The sequence below is a fragment of the Erinaceus europaeus genome, chromosome X, assembly GCF_950295315.1.
Source record: "Erinaceus europaeus chromosome X, mEriEur2.1, whole genome shotgun sequence".
Classification (NCBI taxonomy): Eukaryota; Metazoa; Chordata; class Mammalia; order Eulipotyphla; family Erinaceidae; genus Erinaceus; species Erinaceus europaeus.
This window is the reverse complement of record NC_080185.1, coordinates 87,171,265-87,187,406: the sequence shown is the minus strand read 5'-3', so window position 1 is coordinate 87,187,406 and position 16,142 is coordinate 87,171,265. Positions and strand designations below refer to the sequence as shown.

Here is a 16,142-nt window from a genome sequence, read left to right as displayed (position 1 = left end):
ACTAGATTGATTCCAGAAGGGACACCTGGCTCTGAGATAAACTTTTTGTTCACCATGGTGTTTTCAAGCCGCTATTTGTGGTGAAGCACCAGGTCAGTGCTGATTGGCTAAACTAAACTGGAGTGACTCCAAGTATTTACGAACAGGCTTCCAATTACCACCCTTCAATATCCCTCCCCCACAAGAACCCTGTTAACGCTGGAAAATTCACACGTAGGACCGGATCTACAAACGCCCAAAGGCGGAGTAAACCACACCCACCAGTTTGGCGCCATTTGGAACCGGGTTGGCTCACTCGAGGAAGACGGGAGTCACGTGATAGACTGTACACCAACCAGAAGCAAGGCTCTACTTGCTCCCGCCCCTACCCCACCCGCTAGCTCCCGCTCTACGGACGGACGGACGCGTTTTCAGTGCCTCTCTCTGGTCTCGGAGCAAGAACTTGGCGTTATGGCCACCCGGGAACATTGGGAACAACAAAAGGAGGAGGAACAGCAGCAGCAGGGTGAGATACCCCTAATATTGAGTACCGAAGTTTCAGTTGCCCCTAGCCAGGCTTTCGGGACCAACAGCCTTGATTCTAGGGCTTTGTTCCCCATAACCTCAAACCACCTATCTCTATCAAGTAGTAGCACCCTAGGGTGTATCACAGCTAGCTTGTTTTCCTCCCCAGTGGCTACAGGTGCCATTTCCACCACTGATGATGACCCAGGACTGCTTTCCATGGATTGTGAGCAGGGGGAGGAACGCTCCCACGGCCAGGTCGCCCAGCTTCCCCATACCAACCTGGAAAGCATGGAGCCCGAGGTGAGCCAAGGCGTCCAAACCATTTACGAGGGCAGTGTGGCTGCCTTGGGCCAAACCTCCAGTGACTCTGGCCCAGGGCGCAGGCGTGCTAGCTAGACCACAGGTCTGAGGAAGGGCGGCAGGAAGCAGCAGCTCAGCCGGCCTCAAAAGCCTGGGGGGCATTCCCTGCCCTCTGGGTCTCCCAAGGCTCAGCAGTGCTTGCCTTTGTTGCCATCTTCAAGCTTTCAGTCCCGTAGCCATAGCCGCAGCCATTTACTGGCTTCTCTTGGGAATCAAGTATCCCAGCCAGATTCTACCCACCCAAGTCAGGCCAGATCTCTGGGACCTGTTCTCCGCAGTCAGACATCCAGGCCAGGCCCTGCTCTCCGAAGTGGCACCACAAGGCTAGGGCCAGCTCTCCGCAGTCGTGCATCCAGGTCAGAAGCAGTTAACCACCGTGGTGCCACTCAGCCGGGTCCTGCAGGCAGCCGCCGCCACCGCCGCGGTGCCCCTGAGCCAGGCCCTGCAGGCAGCCGCCGTGGCCGCCATGGTGCCTCTGAGCTATGCCCTGCTGTCCGGGGCCTCAGAAAACCCCAGGGAGGCCCTGCTGGTCGTAATAGTAGTGCGCGCGAGCCAGGCTCTACTAGCCGTCGCAAACGTGCCCCCGAGTCAGGCTCTGCTGGCCACGGCCTCAGAAAACCCCAGCCAGGCCCTGCTGGTCATGGTAGAGGTGCCCGTGAGCCAGGCCCTGCTAGCCTTCACAGACGTGCCCCCAAGCCAGGCCCTGCTGGCCGCGGCCGCAGAGCAACCCAGCCAGGCCCTGCCAGCCATCATCGCAGACATGCACCAGAGCCAGGTCCTTCTGGCCGCCGCCAAGGTGCACCCTTGTCAGGCCCTGGCAGTCGCACACAGGGATCCAGACAGGTTCCTGCTCTCCTCTGCTGTACATCCGGCCCAGGGGAGGGGCGCAGCCGCTGCCCTCCATGCTCACCAGGCCTATCTACCATACTTCCCAGCCAGGACGTACTCTCCACAGCCATGGAGCTCAATCAGGCCAGGCCTCAAGCAGCCGATCATCTGGGTCAGGCCCTAACCTCCGCAGCCGAGCAACCAGGCCAGGCCCTATCCTCCGCAGCCAAGCAACCAGGCCAAGCCCTAACCTCCGCAGGCGCTCTACCCATCTGGACCCAGCCTTGCACAGCAGCCGCACGACTCCAGGCACCGTCACCAGGAGCCGTACCTCCCGAAGTCGAAGAAGATCAGCCCGTAGAAGCCTCCCCTCTCATCCTGGGCCAGTTGTCCAGATTCCTCCTCCTTCCCCACGTGTTGACTTAGGAAGGCTTGATTCCCAGAGCAACTCAAGCTCTTCTGAGCTGGATTCCCAGCCCAGATGGCATGCAGTTCGTATGCGTGCCTCCTCACCCTCACCTCCTGGTAGGTACTTTGTATTAAGTGAGCAGTATCCTAGGAAATCCGCTTCCAACTCCTCTTCTACTTCCTCCCCCCATGCCTCCTCCTCTCCTGCGCATCCCCCTGCTTCCCCCCCTTCTTCTCCCCCTGTTACTCCTTCCACACCTCACTCCACTGCTTCTTTCCTCCCTGAACTTTCCCCTGCATCTTCTCCCTCTTCTCCCCCTGCATCCCCCCCCGTTTCTCCCCTTGCTTCTCCCCTCACTTCTGGCTCTCAGCCTACCCCCACCTCTGCTGCTAGTTCTGACCAGGGCTCTTTTATTCCGGAGTCTCATGGGTTGGCCTCTATCTCCACTCCAAGCCCTAATAGCCTGAGACGTGCCTTGCTGCCTGATTTTTCTAACCTGAGCCCTGTTTCTTCAGAAGAGGTGCCAGAAATAGGAGGCACTCCTCCCCATACTCCGTGACCCGCTCTCCATGGGTGTTCTTTTAAAACCCTCCCAGGCAACATCACATTTCCCTGGATGGGTTACCCATTCAACTGTTGGGTATGAGGTTTCCTAGTGTTCAGGCCATGTTGACCAGTTTTGAAGCTATTGTTTGGAATGGCAGTTTTGAAACAGCTCTTTCACATAATTCCACCACCCTACACTTGTTGCAGTTGGCCTTTGATTTCAGGCCCAGTTCTCTCTGAAAATGTCCACCGTTGCCCCTGAGCTGAGATTTGTTCTTTCCAAGTTGCCATTATAATGAAATGTTCTAATAAATAAAAATGTTGCTTTCGTTTTAAAAATATAGCATCTTTTATTGTCTGAATAGCTGTTAATCTTACATTTTCAAGGATTAGAGAAAGTGGCTTACAGACTTAACAGACACTTTATAAGAGAGAAGAAATAAAATATTGTCTCAGCAAGCATGCATTCCCAATGACCAAAATGAAGAGTTCACTCTTGGAAATTCCCATTGGTTTTGTATTTTATCTCACAACTTAGGCAAGAAAAGGGGGCATGATTTAACACAATAGTGTTGAAGGAGATATCCAGGGCCAGGCAAGACATGATCAGCTCTGTGTGTGATAATTGGTCCCTCCCAAATGGAAGTAGAGAGCTTTGGAATACTGTAGAGCACCAGGAGTCTGGAGACTCAGGAGCACCAGGGGAAGATCTGTTTCTAGTGGAAGAAAAAAAAAAAAGACTACAAACAGGCACTCCTGAGGTCTTTGAGGAATGGGGGAAGAAGTGATGGGGTGATTCCAGGTTAGAGAGCAATATGAACATGGTCAGATATGTAATGGAACATGTTAATGGGTAGTACCATTTAAGAATGTGATTACCAGTTTTGTGCATAGGTGTGAGGGTTAAGGCAGCTGTGTATGTAGACATCAAAGAAAAGTAAAAGAATACTGTAAACAGGATACACATTTTTTTCTAATTAGCTATACAATTTTATCTCCTGCATTCTGCATTTTCTACCTTGATTATACTGCTGCTTCTGTAGTGAAACTAAAATAGGGTGTTTTTCATTAAGTGGTAGGAATATGGGTGGAGACCTTGTTAAAAGAATAGGGGTGTGTGTGTGTGGGGGGTGTGTACCCAGTAAAAAGAATCTTGGGTCTATACTCCCAGAGGGTTAAAGAATAGGAAAGCTATGTGGAGTTATACCCCTCTTATCCTATGGTTTTGTCGATGTTTCCTTTTTATAAATAAAGAAAGAAAAAAGAAAGAACTTTTAAAAAAAAGGAGTTCCCTTTGGTTTTCCAGTATAACTATATACATAGATGTGTCCACAAAGGATCTTGTTCCCGGGCCTCACATTTTAGAGATTTTTGCTCAGCTCCTATGGAATTCACAAGGGAAATGTCCACCTGTTCCCAATACCCTGGACCTTTTGTAGGAAATGTTTCATGATTCCTCACCCCCCACAGCTGCTTCCATGTCCTAAAAAGGTCCTGTTCTCAGGATGCTCCCTAAGGAAGGGAGCTGTGGACCTGTTGTATGCACACACTTGTGCTCAATAGGCGATTACTGTGCAGATTTACTTCTTAGAAGATCTCATCTAGTCTCATTACTTTTAGCTGTTGTATCAAAACCAGTGTATTCACTATTCCTTCCAGTCCTTTGTACTCTGTCTCCCAACTACTTAATGTACTTCTTCACTCAAATTTTTATAATAAGGATTTCTTTCCAGTAGATATATAATGATCTCCATACATGTAATATACCATTTCCTAATAGCCAAATTTAAAAATTATAAAGCACATTAACTACCTATCTAAACATTTATTTCACTAACACATCAGTGTAAAAATAATTGTGATGTTTATAGTTTTCCTACTAAGTCTTCAAAAGCTGGTGTCTGGTGTGCAGTTTGCACTTAAAGCATATGTCAGTTTTTCTTCTTTTTTTTTCCACCGGTGTTATTTCTGGGACTTGGTGCCAGCACAGTAAATCCACTGCTCCTAGCTGCCATATTTCTTCTTTTTTCTTTCCTTCCTTCCTTCCATCCTTCCTTCCGTCCTTTCTTTCTTCCTTATTTTTTTCTTTCTTTCTTTCTTTTTCTTTCTGTTTTTCTCTTTCTTTCTTTTGATATAGAGAGGAGAGAGGGAGACCTGTAGCACTTTTTCACTGCTGGTGAAGCTCCCTCCCATCAGGTGGGAACAAGACGCATGAACCCAGGTCCTTTTGCATGGTAAGATATGCTTTACCAAATATGTCACCATGTGGCTGCACATCTAGCCACGTTTCAAGTGCTTACTCAGATACCAGGATGCAAAGATGTGTGTATAGCACAGTTTTGGACTCTCATTTCCTGAATTTTTCTTGTTCATTTCCTGTTAAATTGTTCTTCCACCTCCAGAAAAATACGGGTGCACCTGTATCATTAGAAAGAAGGCTGGGAGGGGGTCGGGAGGGGGTCGGGCGGTGGCGCAGTGGGTTAAGCGCATGTGGCGCAAAGCGCAGGGACCGGCGTAAGAATCCCGGTTCGAGCCCCCGGCTCCCCACCTGCAGGGGAGTCGCTTCACAGGCGGTGAAGCAGGTCTGCAGGTGTCTATCTTTCTCTCCCCTTCTCTGTCTTCCCCTCCTCTCTCCATTTCTCTCTGTCCTATCCAACAACGAATTGTGTCAACAAGGGCAATAATAATAACCACAACGAAGCTACAACAAGGGCAGCAAAAGGGGGGGAAAATGACCTCCAGGAGCGGTGGATTCATGGTGCAGGCACCGAGCCCAGCAATAACCCTGGAGGAGGAGAAAAAAAAAAAAAAAGAAAGAAAGAAGGCTGGGAGTCGGGTGGTAGCGCCACAGGTTAAGTGCACATGACGCAAAGCGCAAGGACTGGGGTAAGGATCTGGGTTTGACCTCTGGGCTCCCCATCTGTAGGGAGCAGGTGTCTTATCTTTCTCTCCCCCTCTCGGTCTTCCCTACCTCTCTGTCCTATCTAACGACGACAACATCAACAAAAACAATAATAACTACAACAATAAAAAACCAAGGGCAACAAAAGGGAAAATAAATACAAAAAAATTTAGAAAAAGGGCTGATGTCAATTTGGGAGTTCACAGGAGCTATGATGTTTCTAGCACTTTTTAGTGCCTCATGAATTAAGTTTCTTGCACTCACCTGGCACTGACAAAGATATCTATCAGTTTCAGCTGTTCTTTCCAGTGAGATGGCTAGTTTGCGGTTCTCTTTAACAATTTGTATGATGTGCAATAACTTTTGCCTTGTGCAGATATTGGTGTCATGTAAGTAATTCAGATTTTAGTAATTTGTTCTCATCTACTTGAATTGGGGAGGTGTTAGAGATAATACCCTTGATTTTTTTAAAAGACCCAGATGTTTTGTGTTTCCTGTCTAGTTGCACTATTTTTTGTGTGGGTGTTTGCAGAGACTGAAAAGCTATACTTGCACTGCTTGCACCATCTTCCCGGAATCTCTACTATTAGGCATCCTTACTGAAAAAAAAAAGTGCCACCTTCTTCACAGGTGTTGCTTCCCTGTATGGTGATATCAACAATATGTATATGTAGCCTATTGGTGGACTTCAAACTGGGGATCATTATCTGAATTAAAGTGAAATTAATTAATAAAGAATTAAATTCAAGAATATGATTAAAAAACTGGACATGTCCACTAAAAATTTTTAGCACTGGGCTTTGATATCTCACCTGAAAATTGTGCCTCCTTTGCCATGTGGGTTGGCATATGCCCAGGTTCTCCCCTAACCCCCACTGCATGGGAGGAAGTTTTCGTGGTTTGATATCTTTCCCCTTCTCTGTGTCTGCCTTTATTTGAAAATTTCAACTCAGAGCAGTGAAGCCAAGGTGATAACAAAACTTTAAAACCAGTCGGGGCCAGGTGGTGGTGCATATGGTTAAGTGTACATGTTATAGTGCACAAGGACCCGAGTTTCAGCCCCTGGCCCCCACCTGCAGGGGGAAAGCTTTGCAAGTGGTGAAGCAGTGCTGTAGGTGTCTCTCTGTCTCTCTCCCTATCTCCCCCTTTCCTCTCAATTTCTGGCTGTCTCTATCCAACTAGTAAAAGAAATTTTTTTTTTAAATAAGGAAAACTAAAGGAAATATTTTTTAAATACATTTTCAAACTTTTCAGATAAGTCACCATTCTAAAGTAGCATTCCTTGATCTACTCATGTATTTGTAACACCATTTTTTGGTGAACCTTCAGGATCTGCTTAAGAATTTTCCATAAAAAATAGAAAATTCTGGGCAAAGGGAGCTAGCTCAGAGATAGAGAGCCTAGCTTGTGTTATGAAGCCCTGGATTCCATCCCTGGCACCACATGAGAGCAATGTGAACTCTCTCTAAAAATAAGTTTAAAGTTGGTCCAAAGGGGCTTGACAACAGTAGAGCAAATGTTCAAGACTCTTAAGTTCTATCTCTGGCACCGCATAAACAAATTAAAAAAAATTAAAAGCTTTGACTGTCGTATTACAATTCTTGAATAGTTCTACAGATGACTAAAGACTAGAACAGACCATTTTAGTGCAGTAAGTCTCACAACTACCCAATATATCAGGGTCTACACTTCCATTTTGTAGATGTGGGATTTAAAACTCAGAGCAGTGTTTTTTTGTGTGTTTGTTTTTTTTTTCTCACCAGGTTTATCACTGGAGCTCCGTCCCTGCATGACGAACCCACATCTCCCATTGCCAGTTTATTTTTCATTTTTAGAGACAGAGAGGAGAGAGAGGTAGATAGACACCTGCAACTCTGAAATTTCCTCCCTGAATGTAGGAAGCAGAGGCTTGAACATAGGGTTTTGTGCATGGTAACATGATCAACCCGGGACATGCCACCAGCCAGACTCTATAATTTTTGAATTTTCACTGCGTGTAGGACTTGGCTCTGGGGTCAAAATAAATCTCTGAATTCTGGTTTTCCTGTTAACCCACTATGAATTCTAAACAGATTAGCTAAACATAGAATCCTAAATTGCCTCACTTCTCAAGTATACATAATGAGCATGCATATCTCTTAGTGTGTAGATTAAAATGAATAGTACATATTTTTTTGCCTCCAGGATAATTACTGAGGTTCGGTGCCTACACCACGAATCCACTGCTTCTGGAGGCTTTTTATTTCTCCTTTTGTTGCCCTGTTTTTTTTTTTAATCGTTGTTGTGGTTATTATTGTTGTTGTTATTGATGCCATTGTTGGATAGGACAGAGAAATGGAGAGAGGAGGGGAAGCCAGAGAGGGAGAGAAAGACACCTGCAGACCAGCTTCACCACTTGTGACGTGACCCCCTGTAGGTGGGGAGCTGGGGGCTCGAACCAGGTTCCTTACGCCAGTCCTTGAGCTTCGAGCCACGTGCGCTTAACCTGCTGTGCTACCGCCCCACCCCCAATACATATTTCTTTTAACCGTATCTGGGCATATACTGAGTGCCCATTAAAACTGAACCTGGGGGGAAGGGTCAGGCGGTAGCAGTGGGTTAAGCGCACGTGGCGCAGAGCTCAAGGATCCGCATAAGGATCCCGGTTTAAGCCCCCGGCTCTGCACTTGCAGGGGAGTCGCTTCACAGGCGGTGAAGCAGGTCTGCAGGTGTCTATCTTTCTCTCCCTCTCTTTCTTCCCCTCCTCTCTCCATTTCTCTCTGTCCTATCCAACAACGAACGACATCAACAATAACAATAATAACTACAACAAGGGCAACATAAGGCGAAAAATGGCTTCCAGGAGCAGTGGATTCATGATGCAGGCACTGAGCCACAGTAATTAACACTGGAAGCAAAAAAAAAAAAAAAAAAAAAACTGAACCTTGGGAGTCTGGTGGTAATGCAGCGGGTTGCAAGGCTCAAGGACCAGCATAAGGATCCCGGTTCAAGCCCCCGGCTCCCCACCTGCAGGGGAGTCGCTTCACAGGCGGTGAAGCAGGTCTCCAGGTGTCTTATCTTTCTCTCCCCCTCTCTGTTTTCCTCTCATCTCTCGATTTCTCTCTGTCCCATCCAACGACAACAATAATAATAATAACCACAACAATGATGAAACAACAAGGGCAACAAAAGGGGAAAAATTGGTCTCCAGGAGCAGTGGATTTGTGGTGCAGGTGCCAAGCCCCCGCGATAACCCTGGGGGCAAAAAAAAAAAAACAACTGAACCTCTAACTAGAATTATGACTGTGCACCCAAATGTTTTCTGAACCTGACAGCTAGACGCTTGAAAACTTTATTGATCTTCTCCACGTAATGGTATTTTAAAATCAAATTTACCATTTTGGAAATTGAATGGGTAAAACTGAAAGGAAAAAAATAATTGATTTATTTTATGATATGAATGTATTTACACAGGCATCTAAATTATTTTATTAGTGATTTAATATTGGTTTACTAAATTATGATATAACAGATTCTATAACATTCCCACCTGACCAGAGTTCTATGTTCGTATTCCCTCCACTAGAAATTGCAGTAGTTCTCCCAAAGTCACATATATGGGTTGATTATTATTTCTATAACTATCTGTATAAATCTACTTTCCCCTATGACCTTGCCTTCTCTACCATTCTAAGTCACACCTACATCTATTACTATTTCTGGTTGTCCTTTGTTCCCCCCTGTTCTCTCTCCAGGGCCTGGTGCAATTCGAGTTCAGAGCCCTTGGGTCATCTTCCCCTTACTTTAACTCTGGGAGTATGGACCAAAATTATTTTGGGGGGTTCAGAAGGTGGGAGTTATGACTACAGTAATTGCTTCTCTGATGGACATGAACATTGGCAGGTCAATCCATACCCCCAACATATTTCTTTCTCTAGTGGGGTAGGGCTCTGGAGAGGTGAGGTTCTGGGACACATTGGTGAGGTCATCTGCCCAGGGAAGTCAGGATGAAATCCTAAGTCACATCTGCAACTTGTTGACTGTAATGCAGTAAGATATATAGCAGGGCAGGCTTTTTAATGAATTGGAACCAAAAAGTAGTAATAGAGCAGATTAGAAAAGGGATTTTAGGGTGAAAGAAGCAAGGAAGTCTATTTTAGATATATTTCAAAGGTCCCTTGACTTCAGTAATTTTTGCCTGATCTGATAGCTAACATGGAAGTAGATATAAAATACTGTCTGGCAAGACAGACAGTGAGTTGAGAATAGGGCTAGAAAGTTGGATTGGGAAAGAGAGTAGCTCCCAAACTTGAAAAAAAATATATAAATACCATTAACTGTTTACCCTTAGGGCCCATATACATATTTAACTCAGGAACCTGTGTAACCTGAGTCCCTGTCAGTCTGAGTCACTTCACAGGTATTTGTGTGATGTTTTTGCTAGCTCCCAAAACTGCTGCATTAAAATAATTTTAAAAAGCTTAGCTTTATTTTTATTTATTTATTTGCCACCAGGGTTATTGTTGGGGTTCGGTACCTTGCACGATGATTCCAGTGTGCTTGGTGGCCATTTTCTTTTCTCTTGATAGGAGAGAGCTAATTTTGAGGGGGAGGGGGAGGGGGAGGGAGAGAGGGGGAGGGAGAGGGAGAGAAAGAAAGAGCTGGAGCTGCAGCAGTACTTGCTTCAATCACTAGTGAAGCTTTCTCCTTCCAGGTGGGGAGCAGAGGCTTAAATACCTAGTTTTTGTACATGATAATGTGCGGCTTAACTAGTTGCACCCCTGTCAGGGCCTCAGGGTTTAACTTCTAAGGTTAACCTTTGGGAATTTGATAACTGGACTTTTTAGTCCTAAAGTACTTTCAAAAAGAGTGGTTTTCAGAGAGTATGCACTGGCACATGCACTTAGTTGTGTGCACACCTAGTTGCAAATGCGTCTGATTACACATGCACATTACCATGCCCGATTCAAGCCCCTAGTCTCCACCTGCAGCTTCAAAGTGAAGCAGTGCTGCTGCAGGTCTCCCTCTCTGTCACCCTCACCCTCACCCTCTCCCTCCCACTTCCCTCTCAGTTTTTCTCTGCCATATCACATAAACCTAAAAAAAAAAAAAAGGCCACAGGGAGAAGTGGATTCTGTGCATGCACTTCTTCTTCTTCTAGCGTTTGCCCTTCTTCTGTAGCCAGTCAACAGCGGCCCCAGAAATAGCTCTGATGACAAAAGAAGGAAGAAAGAGTGGCTTCCCTCCAGGTGTTCCTTGGAGTTAATACATTTTAATGGATGAATGGAGTACACCTGAAATTAATGTTATTGGCTGAAAATGGTGTTCACGTTTTATCTGGTATGCAGATATAATTGGGAACAAAGCGTTTTATGTGTTAAGTACTGTTTTGATGTTCATATATTATGCTGACTATTTTGACATGCCTTTAGAAATAGATGTTCATATTCATACAATTTTTTTAAAGATAATGAAATTCAGGAAAGGGTTACATAAGATATGAGGGAAACCCACATTAAATGTGGATTCTGTAATAGTCCTTTGCAAAGGTTGCACTTCCTTTGTGAACTAGCCTATAAAATGTGCCCCACACATAGAGTACTAGTGGTGTGTCAAGTGTGAAGTGTAAAATATATATCAGCAAATTATAAATGTCTAGATGTAATCTCTGTTACTCTTTAATATAAGGGGTGTTGGTGGTTTTGTATTGTGTAAAATTTCTCTATCCAGGCAAACTTTGAATGAAAAGTGGAAAAAAAAATCACCACTTCATGAACTCAAAGTTGGCGCACATAGTAGGAAGTGTAGGGACCCATGCAAGGATCCTAATTTGAGCCCCCTGCTCTCCACATGCTGGGGGGTCACTTTACAAGCTGTGAAGTACGTCTGCAGGTGTCTATCTTTATCTCTCCCTCTCTATCTTCCCCTTCCCTCAATTTCTCTCTGCCCTATCGAAAAAAAAAATCAAAAATGTGGCCTCCAAGGGCAGTGGATTCGTAGTGCAGGCACTAAGCCTCAGTGACAACCCTGGAGGCAAAAAATAAAATAAAAAATAGATTATACCTTGTTGTGCAGGAAGATTTATCTACTCTAAAGCAGGACAAGGACATTTAGAAAGTGACAACAGGATTGGTCTCTTCTTGGGGATTTCCATACCCTTTCTATTATGACTGAAAGATAAATGGTTTTCCTTTGTGTCCCTATGTCTAAGTGTCCAGCCCTTGGCAAACGCTAGAAGAAGAAGTGTCCAGCCCTTGAGCAACAGTTGTAAGCTGAAAGGGGGTGTGGAAATTTATCTCTGTCCTAGATCACTCATAAATGGATGAATTTTACACCAGGATTCCACTGCGGTGAGGAACTAGGGAATACAGCAGGTCTTTGAAAATAATAGTTTCTTTAAAACAACAATAATACCAACTTGTTGAAACAAATCTTGAGATCTTGTTTTCCTTTAATTTGCTTAAAATCAGTTTCCAAGGACCTATTGGTGATGTTAATTGAAGACTTACTGTCTTAGATATCTACGGTCTTTTTCCTGTAACAGCCTCTGTTGCTTTGATTTCAGGGGTAAAGGAATGAGGTAGTTGCAGACTGACATGTTGCAAAAACATACTGCCATTATCTCGAGATTCATTGTTTAAATGGGGTGCTGGAGAATGAACCTGGAGTCTTGTGCATGTGGAAATCACTGCTGAGCAATTTCCCTGGGCCGTTTTTTCCCCCCGTTGCTAGAGAGAGAAGAGAAATACCATGATACTGCTCCATCATTCATGGAGCTTCCCCAGTGTTGTTCATGATGTTCCCAGGACCTCATGTGTGGTAAGGCAAGTGCTCTACCAGATGAGCTATATCTAATCACATTATCTTGAAATTATTAATGACTTTTAGAACAAAGGGCCTCACATTAATGTTTTGTGTTAGATGCTGCAAATGATTATACTAAGTAGACATTTAGAAAGTTGAGGGGCTGAGCCCTGGTGTACCCAGCTGAGCACACATTATCATACACAAGAGCCTGGGTTCAAGCCCCGTCTCCCAGCTGCAAATGATAAGCTTCAAGAGTGGTGAAGTAGAAGGGAGTCCTGCAGTAGCTTGTTAAGTGTACCTGGTTAAGCGCACGTGGCGGGAAGCTCAAGGACCTGGCAAGAAGCTCAAGGACCTGGCAGGAAACGTAAGGACCTGGCGGGGAGCGCAAGGACCAGTGTAACAATCCTGGTTCGAGCTCCCAGGAATCACTTCACAAGCAGTGAAGCAGGTCTGCAGGTGTCTTTCTCTCCCCCTCTGTCTTCCCCTCCTCTTTCCATTTCTCTCTGTCTTATCCAAAAACAATGACATCAATAATAATTACAAAAATAAAACAAGGGCAACAAAAGGGAATAAATATTTTTAAAAAAAGAAACAAGAGTGGTGAAGTAGTTTTGCAGGTTTCTACCTCTGTTTTCACTTTCCTCTCAAATTCTACCTGTCTCTGCCAAAAAAAGAGTCTTCACTATGAATTTTTGGAAATTATGTTTCTATATAACCATATCCCCACTGGATTATAACAACTTTGATAACTTAAGTGAATTCTGCAGTGGAGACTGGGGGCTTGAACCTGGATCCTTGAACATGGCAATATGCATGTTCAACTAGATGAGCCACCACCTGGCCCCTATTCTGTTTTTTATTTTCCCTCCAGGGTTATCAATGGGCAGCACTATGAATCCACTACTCCTGGAGGCTATTTTTCCCATGTTGTTGCCCTTGTTGTGGTTGTTGTTATTATTGTTATAGTCGTTGTTGTTGTTGTTGGATAGGACAGAGAGAAATTGAGAGAGGAGGGGAAGACAGAGTAGAGTAGAGAAAGATTCCTGCAGACCTGCTTGACTGCTTGCGAAGCGACCCCCTGTAGATGGGAAGCTGGGGGCTTGAACCGGGATCCTTATGCTGGTTCTTGCTCTTTGCACCATGTGAGCTTAACCCACTGCACTACCATCCAGCCCTCCCATTCTATTTTTTCTGACTTTGATGCCTTACCTTACATACATGAATCTTGGACACACATTTATCTTTATCTGACTAATTTTTCTTTTTTTTGTTTAATTTTTTAAATATTTTATTTTATTTATTCCCTTTTGTTGCCCTTGTTTTTTTTATTGTTGTAGTTATTATTGTTGTTGTCGTCGCTGTTGGATAGGACAGAGAGAAATGGAGAGAGGAGGGGAAGACAGAGAGGAGGAGACCTGCAGACCTGCTTCACCGCCTGTGAAGCGACTCCCCTGCAGGTGGGGAGCCGGGGTTCGAACCGGGATCCTTATGCTGGTTCTTGTGCTTTGCGCCTCCTGCGCTTAACCTGCTGCGCTACAGCCCGACTCCCCTGACTAATTTTTCTTAACCCCCAAATACTCAAGGTCCATTCACATTGTCATAAGTGGCAGAATTTCCTTTCTTTTATGATTGAATTATATCATTTAGTAAATATGTATATAATAAATGTCATATTCTATTTTAGTACACATAGATTGTTTTCATTTCCTCTGATAATGTGAATGCTCAAAAATATGGGAGTGAGGATCTCTTCATGATACTGGTTTTACTGCAGATATATACCCAGGTATATATACCCAGGTATATACAAAAAGCGGTTATAGTTTTAATTGTTTGAGGAACTGCCATAGCTTTTCTATCTTAACTATAGTGCAACAGAGGTACCTTTTCTGCACATCCTTCCCAACATTTGCTGTCATTTTTCTTTTAAAAAATGTTTTATTAGTGATTTGACATTGTTTTACAAAATTAACAGATTTCAGGATTCTTTTTTTCCTTCAGGGTTATTGCTGGGCTCGGTGCCTGCACCATGAATCCACCGCTCCTGGAGGCCATTTTCCCCCCCTTTTTGTTGCCCTTGTTGTTGTAGCCTTGTTGTGGTTATTATTATTGCCATTGTTGATGTTGTTTGTTGTTGGATAGGACAGAGAGAAATGGAGAGAGGAGGGGAAGACAGAGAGGGGGAGAGAAAGATAGACACCTACAGACCTGCTTCACCACCTGTGAAGCGACTCCCCTGCAGGTGGGGGACCGCGGGCTCGACCGGGATCCTTACGCCAGTCCTTGCGCTTTGCACCACATGCGCTTAACCCACTGCGCCACCGCCTGACCCCCTTCAGGAGTATTTTCATACCCACACTTGGTGCGTGTAAATCACCATGCCCCTCACTAATGTTCAGTGTTTCCCCCTACACCAAAAACCCATAAAGATCTTAGCTCTCACACTGTACAAGAATTGGAGGTGAAATAATAAGTGAAGTATACCTACTAGTTGCTTTCATTCATATATAAAATATATAGATGGCTATAGTAAATGAACTTGCAAATAAAAAGGGGGAGTTGAGGGAGGATAACCAAGCTGCCTTATTTGAAAAAAAATGTTAGCTGGGGTTTTAGGAAGGTGAATTATAGCCCTGTGAGTGTTCTCCAGACTGCTCTGCACGGGGGTTGGATCAATGTATATTCCCACAGGCAGTACAGAAGTGTTCCTTTGCCCCCACAACCTCCCCAGCATTTGTTGTTGCTGTAGTTTCTGATGCATGACATTCTCACATGGGTTAAGTGGAATTTCATCATTTCTTTATTTTCATTTCTCTGACTTGAAGTCAGTGACATGGAGCATTTTTTTATATATGTCTATTGGCCTTTTGGATCTCTTCTTTGGTGAATATTCTATTAATATCCTCTCCTCATTTTTGGATGGGGTCATTTGTTTTCTAGTTGCTGAGTTTGGTGAGCATTTTATATATTTTTATTATAAGCCTTTTGTCTGTTGTGTGGCATGTACAGATCTTCTCCCATTCTGTAATGGGCCTCTTTCTTTGGGTGGTTTCTTTTGCTGTGCAGAAGCTGTAATTTGATGTAGTCCCATTTGTTTCCTTTTGTGTTCATCTTCCTTGTAATTGGGTTGGTATCATTGAAGGTGCCTATGAAATTTAGATGGAAAAGAGTTCCACCAATATTTTCCTCTAAGTATTGGATAGTTTCTGGTCTAACATTCAAGGCTTTCATCCACTTGGAACTTTTGTTTCTGGTGAAGTGTAGTTGTTCAATTTCATTCTTCTCCATATTTCAACTCAAGTTTCCCAATATCATTTATTTTTTAATTAATTTATTTATGAGAAAGATAGGAAGAGAGAGAGAAAGAACCAGAAATCACTCTGGTACATGTGCTGCTGGGGACTGAACTCGGGACCTCATGCTTGAGAGTCCAATGCTTCATCCACTGTGCCACCTCCCGGACCACCCAATATCATTTATTGAAGAAACTCTCCGTTCTCCATTTAATAGTATGCCCCCCCTTGTCAAAAATTCGATGTCTCTAGGTTTGAGGGTTTATTTCTGGGCTATCAGTTCTATTTCACTGGTCAATGTGTCTATTTTTCTTCCAATACCAGACAGTTGTGATTACATTGACCCACACAACCAACCTTGATGAGTTTGCATGTGTTTCCAAAAAGAGTGGCTTAACTGTGTTGTTAAACATAATGGATTTTTCTGACTTCAGTAGAACTGCACTTAAGCAGACAAGTTTGCTTTTTATTTTATTTTGCACCCAAATTTTGTAGTTTTTCACCATACCCC

General features: G+C 44.3%; 1 protein-coding gene across 1 annotated transcript; it reads left to right on the top strand.

The window, feature by feature from the left end:
• Positions 1 to 450: 450 nt before the first annotated feature.
• On the top strand, positions 451 to 2,933 carry EZHIP (EZH inhibitory protein). The gene is made up of 3 exons (XM_060182669.1): positions 451 to 505; positions 674 to 807; positions 1,803 to 2,933. Exons 1-3 carry the CDS (start codon positions 451 to 453, stop codon positions 2,661 to 2,663), a joined length of 1,050 nt encoding a protein of 349 aa, XP_060038652.1. The 3' UTR covers positions 2,664 to 2,933.
• The last annotated feature ends 13,209 nt before the right edge of the window (positions 2,934 to 16,142 follow it).

Bases quoted from the DNA above. Each gene is read 5' to 3' on its own strand.
- EZHIP (XM_060182669.1), top strand. From the start codon at position 451: ATGGCCACCCGGGAACATTGGGAACAACAAAAGGAGGAGGAACAGCAG. The intron at 506-673 runs GTGAGATACCCC...TTTCCTCCCCAG, and splicing joins GGAGGAACAGCAGCAGCAGG to TGGCTACAGGTGCCATTTCC. The intron at 808-1,802 runs GTGAGCCAAGGC...CATACTTCCCAG, and splicing joins TGGAAAGCATGGAGCCCGAG to CCAGGACGTACTCTCCACAG.